Source organism: Penaeus japonicus, unplaced genomic scaffold (genome assembly GCF_977035675.1).
Source record: "Penaeus japonicus unplaced genomic scaffold, GWHDUDI00000001_assembly GWHDUDI00000012, whole genome shotgun sequence".
NCBI lineage: Eukaryota > Metazoa > Arthropoda > Malacostraca > Decapoda > Penaeidae > Penaeus > Penaeus japonicus.
In genome coordinates, this window is record NW_028234414.1 from 34,734,051 (window position 1) to 34,746,550 (window position 12,500).

General features: G+C 44.3%; 1 protein-coding gene across 6 annotated transcripts in view; it reads right to left on the reverse strand.

Moving 5' to 3' along the window:
- unc-13 (protein unc13 homolog) overlaps positions 1 to 12,500 on the reverse strand; it is a 274,694-nt gene that overhangs the window by 24,027 nt on the left and 238,167 nt on the right. For all 6 annotated transcript variants that reach the window (XM_086542720.1, XM_086542719.1, XM_086542716.1 and 3 more), the window contains 3 exons: positions 1,514 to 1,833; positions 419 to 569; positions 1 to 137 (listed from right to left, as the gene is read on the reverse strand). The exon at positions 1 to 137 is cut by the window's left edge and continues 22 nt beyond it. In XM_086542720.1, the coding sequence (XP_086398846.1) occupies positions 1 to 137; positions 419 to 569; positions 1,514 to 1,833 (608 nt within the window). The remainder of the gene's footprint in view (positions 138 to 418; positions 570 to 1,513; positions 1,834 to 12,500) is intronic.

Below are 12,500 nucleotides of genomic sequence, written 5' to 3' on the forward strand. Positions count from 1 at the left end.
GAGGTGAGGAGGTCGACCGTTGACTTGAGATCTTGAAGCTTCTCGTTGGAGCTGGCGGGGAAGTTGTTGCGGTACATGGACAGGTCAATGCGCAGCGAGTTGTGGAGCTGGTCTAACAACTTGACGAATTTCTCTTTCTGTTTGGGGGGAAAGGGAGGGGGGGGTCAGGGTAAGCGGTGGATTTGGGTGGATTTAGGTGGATGAGATACTGACATGGTGGATGATTCCTAGTGAAATGATTTGTTGGGATTTTTTTTTTAGAAATAAAATATGTAGCTATTCTTCTAACGATTGTATCATCTAGTCTCAGCAATTTATTGAGCATAAGATCAACCTCCTAAACAATATATCTGATAAATCAATTCGAAGAATTATCCGAATTATATTTGAATCCAAAAGTCCCCCTCGAAAAACTCACGCCGAAGTTGGACGCCGCGAATCTGTCTGAGGCGGAGACGGCGGAGGATGCGGTGGTGTGGGCGTAGAAGGCGTTGATGTTGGCGAGCAGCGTGGACATGACAGCTGGCACGCCCGGACACAGGTACTTCGTGGAGAGGCAGTGGAAATGGCTGGAAGAAGCACGGGAATTAGCTTTCATGGCTGACAGTACGATGAGATATTTCTAATTTGATGATTGAAGATAAAACATGTTACAGAGTTCAGGCGACAAATGTAAAGAAAAAAAAAGGTATGAATAAGAGTGAATTAGTTTACAGCGCAGGTGTATTTGACGTGTTCCGAACCATATCTTCATCAGAATTATATGTCTTCTTAATAAACATAGGTATTTATGATGAAGATACAATTCGAAACGCGTCAAATTTATCTCTTAAGCAATAAAATTACTGTCTCACTCATACCCTTTTCTCAACATTTTTCGCAATGTCTCCTTCATTCCCTTTTCTCAACGTTTTTTCGCAATGTCTCCTTCATTCCCTTTTCCTCGTCAATTAGCTTCGAATCCCTTGGTGAATAAAGGGCGTGACACTTTCCGAATGCAATCCAGGTATGGTAATTGGTAAGATGATTGTCAATGAATATATAACCTCAATCAATGCAACGCTTCAGAACACCATATAACCCAAAAGGAAACCCCTGAGGCTCGTCAAAATGAAAAGCCATCATAGCCCTACAAAAATGAAACTTCAGTCTATGCATAAAAATAAAAAATCCCCCAAAGTCATGCATGACAACGAGAAGGAAAGTCGTCTATGATAAACCCTTAACTAATGCATGGGAGCCTCTCTCTTCAAATACACACACGCACACACATACTCCCTCCCCCCCTCCTCTCTCTCTCTCTGCCCCCCCCCACACACACACACAGAAACATACACACACATACAGAGGCACGTACGCACCTACAAAAAAGGAAAAGAAAAAGAAAAAGAAAAAAGAAAAAAAAAAGAAAGAAAAAAAAAAATATATATATATCAACAAACAATCCACTCTCTCCCTCGTACAGATCCCCACCCCATTCCAAGACAAAAAAGAAAAGAAAAATAATACTCACGTCATGGCCTGGTAGATGCTCTCGATGCCGTATCTCATAGCGAACTCGTCGACGATGTCCTGCGCGTGGTCGTCGAAGTAGACCTTCCACGCGTCGTCGCCCTTGGCCTTCGGTAGCTTGACGGCGCCGCCCTCCAGCTCGCACAGGTAATGGAACAGGTTCTCGTGCAGGCATGTGTACTGCACGTGGTACGGTGCCACCTTCTCCTCGCCCTTGATCTCCACCGAGATGTGCAGTCTGATGGCCCCCGACACGGCCGACTTATCCGTTCGCTTCTCCAGGTTGTACCACACGTCCATCTCGCCGGAGAGGGTACGTACCTGTGGGGAGGGGGGAGGGGTACGGGTCAGTTATGCGGGTCAATGATGCTCTTGTTATGTTATATATAGTTATCTAATCATGTAATGATGTCTATGTTAGTTGTTAATGTTATGCCTTGTCATCATGATTTAAATTTTGAATGGCAATACTAGGCTGATACGAGAGCAAGAGTGAGAGCGAGAGAGAGAACGAGAGAGAGTGAGAGAGAGAGAGCGAGAGAGATAGAGAGAGAGCGAGAGAGAGAGAGAGAGAGAGAGAGAGAGAGAGAGAGAGAGAGAGAGAGAGAGAGAGAGAGAGAGAGAGAGAGAGAGCGAGAGAGCGAGAGAGAGGAATGCGAGATAAAGTAATAACAAAGAAGTCTCCATCATTAAAAAAAAAAAAACAAAACAAACAAACTGATGGGACTTCTCCTTGAACGATGCGGAGGCAGGGGGTGACCGGCGAGAGGGGCAGTTAACGGGGGAGGGGGTCAGTGGGAGACAAGAGAAGGAAGTAGGGGGAAGGGTAAGGGGAGAGAAGAGGAGGAAATGAGGGAAGAGGAAGAGCGAAAGGAGTAGGGTGAGGAGGGGGAGAGGAGAGGAAGATCCAAGGTGATCCTTCATTTGTAAGAGCCGCCCTCAGGCTCCCCATCGACCTGACTGCTCCCTCTGTCCTCTCTCGACAGGGATACATGTCTCATCGGGAGGGGGGAGAGGGGGAGGGGTAACAACTAGGGGGGAGGAAGTTGTTATATATATATATATGGGGGAAAGGGATAGGGGGAAGAGGGGAAGGGATTGATAAACAACTGGGAGAGGGAGGGGGAGTCGATAAACAACTAAGAAGAGGGGAGAAGGGGCAGATAATCAACTGTGGGAAGGCGAAAGGGGAAATATATATACGAGCATGGGATTGTAGGGCTAGTTGCTGAGTCTGTAAGGGGTCTTTGGATACAGAATTACGCGAATAGAGAAGCTTAAGAAAACGAAGAGGCAGAAAAAGATATGAAGGTTGTTGGGGAGGCTACGCGTTTGTGGGGAAAATACTACGAAGCAGAAAGAGAGAGGGGGGGGGGGGATGAGAGAGAGATAGAGGAGGGGGACGGGATGAGGAATAGGGAGAGGAAGAGAAAGAGAGGGAAAGAGAAAGAGAGAGGGGGCGGGCGAAGTAGGGGCAGCCAAAGCTTTGTGTTTGTGGGCGTGTGCGAGGCGGATCAGTCATCTCAGGTGAATGGCGAAGCAAACAGCTGTCTGGGTTTGGTCTCAATCCGCTTACTGGGTTTGATGGATTTTTTTATTATGGTTTCTGAAATATAGTGTATTTCTGTATCTATTCACACACCTCCCTTCCCACTCCCATACAATATCTATTCATTATTTGTCTATGTATCTAGACTGTAAAGAAAATCTTTCTTTACAAGAGATGCAACAATGGGACAATTATGCTACTGGAAAGAATATCGGATATCGCCACTGTCACCTCGTTTCCTCAATTATCTATAATAATTTGTGTAATAATCACGATAAAAAAGTAATAATGAGTCACAAAGATAATATCAATGAAAATGATAAAAATAATGATCATGGCAATAACAGACGACCGAACGACTAGACGTCCAACCTACTGAGCAGCCAAACTACCGAATGACCAAACTACCGAACGACCAAATGACCGAATGACCACATTACCGAACGACCAAATGTCCGAATGACCAAACTACCGAATGACCAAACTACCGAACGACCAAACGACCGAATGACCACATTACCGAACGACCAAATGTCCGAATGACTAAACTACCGAAAGACCGAACGACCAAATTATCAAACAACTAAACCGAACGATCAAATAACCAAACGACAAAACTACTAAACGATTAAACGACCGAAAGACCAAACGACCAAATGAACAAACTACCGAACGACCGAACCGACCAAACGACCACCGGAGCGCTTTGAGTGGGAAGAAAAAAAAAGGACAACTCCAAAGATCATGAAAGTCTAATTGTTCAAATACGACAGTTAATTAGCGCAAAGTTGGCGCTCGGAACGAAGAGTCAATATGCGCCGGGAGAGACTGGAGGCTTTCCGGGAAGTCGGCGAGAGTTCTGGAAGCTTTGCCTCCGCCGACGCTCCTCGAATAATAATGGATTCATCTCCGGGACGTTAGAAGGGGGGAGGGTGGAGAAGGTGGTGGCGGTGGAATTGATGGTGGTGGTGGAGGTGGAAGCTGTGGAGGTGATGGGGGTAGGGGTGGTGATAAGTGGAGGTAGGGGGTGCTGGTGGAGGTGGCGGTAGGTGATGATGGAGAGAGGCGGTGGAGGTAGTGGAAAAGGGTAGTATGATCGAGGGTGGAGATGAATGTAGTAGAAGGTGGTAGTTGGAAGGGGGTGTTGGAAGAAATGCTGGCAGGGGAAAAAAGGAAGAGGTGGAGATGATGATAGAGGTTGGAGGAAAAAGAAAGGTATAGTGGTAGAAGCGGAGTAGGAGAAGGAGGAGGAGGAAGAAGAGGAGTTAGAAGGGGGAGATGAGAAATAGGATGAAAAAAATGAGGAGGACGAATACGAAGGGGAGGAATAGCGTGAGGATGGGCGGAGTTGAAAGAGGAAGAGGAAAAGGGAGTTAAGGGAAGAATAGGAAAAGGAAAGGAAGAAAAGTGAAAGAAAATAAAGAAGAGAGAATGAAAACGAAGTCCCAGAAAGTTTTAAGATAGAGAAAGACAAGAATTGCTGAGAACTTACGAAGTAGAAGAGAGAGGCAAGATGAAAAGCTAGACAGTGAAATAGATAGATAGATAGATAGATAGATAGATAGAGAGAGAGAAAGAGAGAGAGATTGAGAAGGCAGATAATAGGAGAGGTAATAAAACAGGAGGGAGACGTAGATGCAATTAAAACTAGATGATGATAGTGGGGGAGGAAGAGAATGCTGATAAGGCTTTTGCAATCCCAGGGGTAGTCTCAGGAAATAACCTCTGAGAACAAGAGATCAAGATAACAAGAAAACAAAAGAACACGAGAACGGAAGCATAGTGACTTTATCAACCAACTTTGTGCGCTTCAGATTCCCCAGTTGCTATTGTTATCACCATAACCTTCTTTTAACGTTGTCAGTGTGATAATCCCACGCATAGAAACATTTACACATCCACGTACATATACAAAGAAACATAAATACATACACCGAACGCTCGCGCGCGTGCACACACACACACACATTCACGTATGCTTTCACAAACACACACACACACACACACATTCACGTAAGCTCTCACAAACACACATACACAAAACATTCACACATTCTAATAACACACACACACACAACATTCACACAAACCCTCCTGATAACACAGGCATACAAATACAAACTCCCCCATAAGAAAAACAAACAGACACAAACCTCCCATTTAAAACACACACACACAAACAACAACACTGAAACAGAGCCAGACCGTCCCACAAATTCAGTTCTAACATCCTTAAACCCCCTCCACCCCATCCCCTCCGCCCCCCCCCTCTATACATTTGCATGGGAGGCGCTCTAGGCCAACCCTCCAGCACAGTGTCCTCATGCATTATTCAGTCTCCTCTTGCAAGAACAAATGCCTCTCAAACTGCATCAAGACGCTGGACTTATTGCAAGAGAGTTTTGTATGAGGTGACGGGTGCAGTGCAAGGGTGAGTGGGTGGTTAGGTTGGGGGGGGGAGGGGGCAGGGGAGGTAAGGATGCATTGAGGTGATATCTTTGTTTATGTGCGTTGTGGATGAGGGATGGGATGTTGAGCATGAAACATGTGGACTGTGGATGTATGAAAACTCAAAGAAATCATAAATATAAACGATGAAAATATATACGTTCACGCAAACGCACAGGTATATACGAAAAAAAAACACGAAAAAACTCCCTCACAAACACACGCAAGCAAAAAACAAAAACAAACAAAAACAAAAAACGCAGATACCTACATTAAAACAATCACACACACACACACACACACACAACAAAGGCAAACGCACAAAAGGCCAACGCAAACAATCCCAATCGGCGGAATTAACGATATCGGCTCTTAATTGAAGACTGATTAATTCCGATTAAGATTAATTTGACGGACCGCGCGTCGAAACCTCTCTGCGGGCAGTGGGTGAGCCGGAGGTGGGAAGAATGGCTTTGGGAGGGCTTCTATGTCTGAGGAAATGGGGTTTATTTAGCGACAGAGAGATGGAGGGAGGGAGAGGGAGGGGCAGTGGGAGTAGGAGAGGGAAAGGGAATGGGAGTGGGAGAGAGGGAGGAAAGGAGGGAGGGAGGGAGAGATATGTACACAAATATATGTATAGTTTATACAACCATATCCACACACACACACACACACACACACACACACACACACACACACACACACACACACACACACACACACACACACACACACACACACACACACACACACACACACACACACACATTCTCTTTCTCTCTCTCTCTCTCTCTCTTTCTCTTTCCCTCTCTCTCTTCCTCTATCTATTTGTGTGTAGACGAATATACAGTCTGGCTATGTGTTCGCGAGTGGTATAAAGAAAAGAAAAAGAAAAACACTAACCCAGAGACTCATAGTTTCAAGGCTCATGCAAAGTTCTATAGAAAAGCCTCTATTTCCTTCCGGCAACGCACAGCAGCGGGCAAGATTAGGGGCATTGTAAAGGAAACGCTTCAGGCTTCGTTTAAAGGGCACGTGAAGCATCTACTGCACTTGGTATCCATTCCTTTATGGGTTATATGTACACTAAAATTTGTACCCTTCACAGAGACATGCTTTTAAGATATTAGGGAAAAGTGGAGGTGTGTGTGTGTGTGTGTGTGTGTGTGTGTGTGTGTGTGTGTGTGTGTGTGTGTGTGTGTGTGTGTGTGTGTGTGTGTGTGTGTGGGAGTGAGGGAGGGCAGGAGAGAGAGGGAGAGATTGAGAGGAGAGAGATAGAGGGAGAAAAGAGAAAGGGAGATAGGGAAAGAGGGAGAGAGGGAGCGGGAGAGTAAGAGGGAGAGTAAGAGGGAGAGGGAGAGGGAGCGGGAGAGGGAGAGGGAGAGGGAGAGGGAGAGGGAGAGAGGGAGAGAGGGAGAGAGGGAGAGAGAGAGAGAGAGAGAGAGAGAGAGAGAGAGAGAGAGAGAGAGAGAGAGAGAGAGAGAGAGAGAGAGAGAGAGAGAGAGTGCAGGTGTGTCTACCCGTATGTGTACTTTAAAGGGAAAAAAATCCATTACCTTACTTCCCGAAGCACCCTCGCCAATGAAATACGACCGCGCCATCCCCCCTCCACTCCCCCTCCCCCTCCCATATCGCCACAAAGGAGGTGTTGCCATCAATCCTCGTCGTGGGCGCCGTAATCATCACCAATTTACTCAAGACATTACATCCATCCCCGTATCTTATCCTCCTCCTCGGCCCTCTTCCCTCCCCCTTATTTCGCGTTATTACCTGCGCTCGCTTATCCTTCTTATTTATCATGATAACAGGTGAGTGGAAAAGCCCCCCGCCCCCCCTTTCTATGTACTCCGCCTAACCCCCTCCCCTGTTGTAAACACCTTTTTTCCTCACCTCATTTCTCGTTTCTTTCTTTCATAGTAAACACCTTTTTCCCCCATCTTCTCTTTTTATGTTAATCAAAGTAAATTATCTTTTTTCCCTTTCTTTTTTTTCTTCGTTCAAAGTAAACCGTTTCTTCCCTTTTATTTATTTTTCAAAGTAAACGCACCTTATTCCTTTTCTTCTCTTTTTTTAAAGATATATTTTTTTTCAAAGTAAATGCAGTTTTTCCCCTTCTTTTTTTTATTTTTCAAAGAAAACGACTTTCCTCCCCCTGCACTTTCTTTTATTTTCAAAGTAAACGCCTTTCCTCCCCCTTCTCTTCCTTTATTTTCAAAGTAAACGCGTTCCCTCCCCCTTCTCTTCCTTTTCTTTTCGAAGTAAAAACACTTTCCTTCGTCTCCTTATCTTTTCCTTTTTTCGAAGTAAAAGCCGTTTTTTCTCGTATTTTTCTTTACTCCTCTTTACTCTTCCTTCCTTCTTTCCCTCTTTATCTTCTCTTCGATCTTTGTTTCCTTTTCCCTTTTCATCCATTCGATTTATCGGCTCTATCTTCTACCCTACCCTAAGTCATTTAATCGACATCACTCTTCCATTCACTCTTTTGCTTACGATATTTCTGTCTCTTTATCTCTCTCATTTATCCTCTCTCTCACCCGCTCTTTCTCTCTCTATCTCTCAATGATTCCGTAAGACTTAAGATCACCTACTCATCGCACATTCATGTGTGGTTTATATAATTAAAATGTGCTTGTCAAGGAAAATGGCAGATATAAACTGTGGGGACACACACACACACACACACACACACACACACACACACACACACACACACTCTCTCTCTCTCTCTCTCTCTCTCTCTCTTACTCTCACCCCCCCCTCTCTCTCCTCTCTCTCTCTCTCTCTCTCTCTCTCTCTCTCTCTCTCTCTCTCTCTCTCTCTCTCTCTCTCTCTCTCACTCGCACACGCACACCAACTCATAATCCCCTATAAGTAGATCCCAAAAACCTGAAATATCTTCATTCATCGATTCCCCATAACATTATGATAATATCCCCTTAATTATGTAAATGAAATATAACCGCCAATCGCCAGCCATATTCCTAGGGAAAGACAGGGAATAACAAGGAGAGGGAGAGGGAGAGGAAGAGGGACAGGAAATGGAGATGGAGATAGAGATAGAGATGGAGAGGGAGGGGAGAGGGAGAGGGAGAGGGAGAGGGAGAGGGAGAGGGAGAGGGAGAGGGAAAGGGAGATGGAGATGGAGATGGAGATGGAGATGAAGAGAGAGAGAGAAAGATAAGATAAGATACAGAGAAGACACAGAAGAAGTGCATCTTCCTCTCAGTGGATAATGAGCTTCGTAATCATCATCAGCATTATGAATAACAGCCATCATCATTATCATAATTACTGCTCCATCTGCCTACACACGTCTTTTAATTATGATCTCTCCCACACATCTGAACCTACACGATGGTCGTATAATGATGTCATGAGTAATTATTTTGATAGCGAATAATTGACTTGATAGCTAATGTTTTTCGTGGGAGAAAGATCATTATCCAACTACCCAAACTCCCCCCAAACTACCCAACTACCCAAACTGGGAATCATTTTACAGAAAACGGCCTTAAAGAGAGAATGATCTTGATTGGGAAATTGGCTGTGAAGGAAAATGACCTTGACACAGATTGGATTTGATCTAGAATGACCTTGCAAGTGAAACGACCTTGATTAAGGTTGACCTTGTAATGAAGTGACCTTGCTTTAAACTGGATGGCTTTGCTTCAGAGTGACATTGACCGAGAATGACCATATAGAACGGATTGCAGATGATGGATCTTGCAGGACATCGCGACATATCGTCCTTATTCTAGAATGACCTTTACTAGAAAGCGAGGTTGTAGACGCGCATCCATTCTTCAGTGCAAGAAGGCCACAACCAAAGTGGTGGGGGTGAGGGTGTGTGTGTGGGGGGGGGAGGTTGAAGGGCAGAGGGGGTAGGGTAGGGGTAAGGTTGAATCTAAGTCGTAATGGAGAAAATATCATGAGGAAGAGGAGAGAGGGGCGGTAGAAGGGAAAGAGGGGTGAGGAGGATAGAGCAAGGGGGTTAAAAAAAAAAAAAAAAAAAAAAAAAAAAAAAAAAAAAAAAAACAGTTGAATCAAGAAGGGGAAGACAACAAGAAAGGATGAGAAAAGAATGTAAAACAGGGAAACAAAATTAATAAACAAGGACGATGACAAAAGAGAAAACACGAAAGAAAACAGACAAAGAGAAAGGGCAAAGCGCACTTACAAAGAAGAGGGAAGGAGTTCAAAGGAGAGGGAGGGGGGGGAGGAGGAGGCTGGAGGATGATCCTTCCCTAGTTCGCTCGAGTAAAGGGATTGCCGTCACCGTCTTTCTGTTCCTTGTGGCTAGTGTGAAGTGTGAAGTAGGCTGGAATAACACGATGGAAGTAAAGTGGGCTTGAGTACAGTGGTGGCTGGAATAGTACGGTACTCTGGTTGCCTCCGGTACATGGCTGTCTCTCTTTTGTAAGTTATTAGAACGGTGTATCTTTATCATGTCATTTAATCTCTCCCGTTGCCTTATCTATCATTGGCTTTCTCCCTCATCCTTATTCTTTCTTCTCTTTCCTTTATACCTCTTCCTCCCTTCTCAAGTCCCTTACTCATCTCCCCTCCCCCTTCCGTTCCTCCCTTCCTTCGCCCCTACTACCTCCTCCTCTCCCTCACCTATCCCCTGACTCTCACCATCTCTCATTCACTCTATACCACAGAGGGATAGCTCTAAAGCACACACACACACACACGCACACGCACACAAACACACACACAAACACACAAACAGCGCATATGGTATACATTAAGTCCGCGTTAAGCTGATTACTCGCTTACACTGATGCGGGAAGGGGGATTGGCCAGCAGTGTAGTGTCGGTGATTTCATTTGTCCAATATGAAATAGGGATTATGGTAATGCCAAGGCTTAGTCGATCGCGTTGGATGGCAGACACTGTACGAGGGAGAAAGACTGGTGCTCTGAACAGTGTTCAGTATCAGGACGGGTCTATTAAACTCTTTTAACTGCATCGTCTTTTGCATCATCTTTAATTGGTATTCAAATAGAGATGACATGATAAAGTGTTTTCTTTAAGAGAAAAAGAACGGTTTTGAAAGACGTAACAAACGGTCGTGGGAACTTTGCTTCATTTCTGTACCGTATCATCACGACCTGAAATGGCGCAGTTTGGCCTGTAATGCGCATCACGATGTTCGCCCATTTACCGTTCTTCACGCAGTGATGCTATTAGCCATTATCGTTAAGTATAAGCTTTACTAACCATCTTACTTTCCAGTTTATCGTCTCGTTATAGAAGTTCTTTTCTATAAATATAACATCTCTCCACACATAGAGGGATGAGGTTTCGTTTAATCAATCTCTATCGCCCAACTTGTTCACGTAAGTATTCATTTGATATCAACTATCACACACTTTCCGAACGAATGAATGCAAGCGCTCTCAACTGAAAGATATTGTCATTGCAAGGAGTCTCGTAACAGCAAGATGTTCACACTTCAGGAGACGTTTGGAAACGAATGGAATTCTTACGTTTTCGGGTTATTCTGAAAGCTGACCTTTATCTCTTGATTTCTAGTTTTTATTTATTCATCCACTCTTTCTACACAATTTTATCTCATTTTCCTCTTTTTTTCCCACTTCACTTCATTCTGCAGAGGCCCATTCCATATTTCTTTCCTCCACTTTCATATTACATAATCGCTGTATTATCCATCCAGTCGTTTCCCATTCCTCTCCCCTCTCTATCTCCCACCCCTTTCGTTCCATCCAATCTTCACCTTGCTTTTTCTCTCTTCCTATCTCCTCTTTCTACCCTTGGCGTTTACTTCTCGATAAACTTTATCCCCCATCCCACTCTATCTGTCTCTGTCTGTCTGTTTCGCTCTCACCTCTCTCTCTCTCTCTCTCTCTCTCTCTCTCTCTCTCTCTCTCTCTCTCTCGTTCTCTGCCTGTCTCTCCCTATCGCTCCCTCACTCCCTCCTTTTCCCATTCTTTTCCGTCTTCCTTCCCTTGTATTCCCTCCGTCCGCCTGGCCAGCCAAGCGAGGAATGCAACCCTCAACTCCTCTCGCCGCGATGGCAACACTACTCCGCAGAAGTCTTACTTGAAGTCCTTGGGCTAAAGTCTTACTGGAGTTTTTTTTTTTTTTGGGTGGGGGGGTGGGGGGCTGAAGTGTTATTTGATTCTTTTGGGGCCAAAGTCTTCATGTGAAATTTTTGGACCGGTCTTTTTTGAAGTCTTTGGGCCGGCGAAGTCTTGGTCGAGGTATTTAGGTCTTATTTGTTGTTTTTGAGTCGAAGTCTTATTTGATATTTTGGGCCGAAGTCTTATTGAAGGCTTTGGTGTGAAGTCTTGCAGTAATCTCCCCCTCCGCGCGCCCAACTCTATCTAATTGCTAGCAACTGCCGGCCTTCTGCTCATTCCTTCCGCCAAATTAATGACAGGAAAAGGAAAAATAAAACGCAAATGATAAATGTTGCATATTAGTTTTTTTAATTTCTCTCCAATTTAGTTTTTTTTATATATATCTCATCTGTTTTCATTTCTCTTTTGGATCTTTTTTTTTATTGATGTTCCCTTCCCCTTCCTTCGTTAACTTTCTCAGCTTTAATATGCTGGTGAGAGTGTCACTGCTTGTCATTTCAGTCTCGCTTGCTTTGTGAGCTTTAATGGTCAAGAAAATGGAAATGATTTGGTCATTAATGAATATAGTTCTTAGCGCACATAGCACAAAAAATATGCATACGCACTTACACACAAATAAACACATAGACACACACACAAATAAACACATACACATACACACATACATGCAAACAAACACACACACACACGCTCACGAGCACGCACGAGGACACACACACGCACGCTCACACACACACACACACACACACACACACACACACACACACACACACACACACACACACACACACACACACATAGACACACACACACACACGAAAAATACATATATACAGACTAACAAGTATTTTTTGTTTCAAATTGTTTAGACTCATAAACACTCA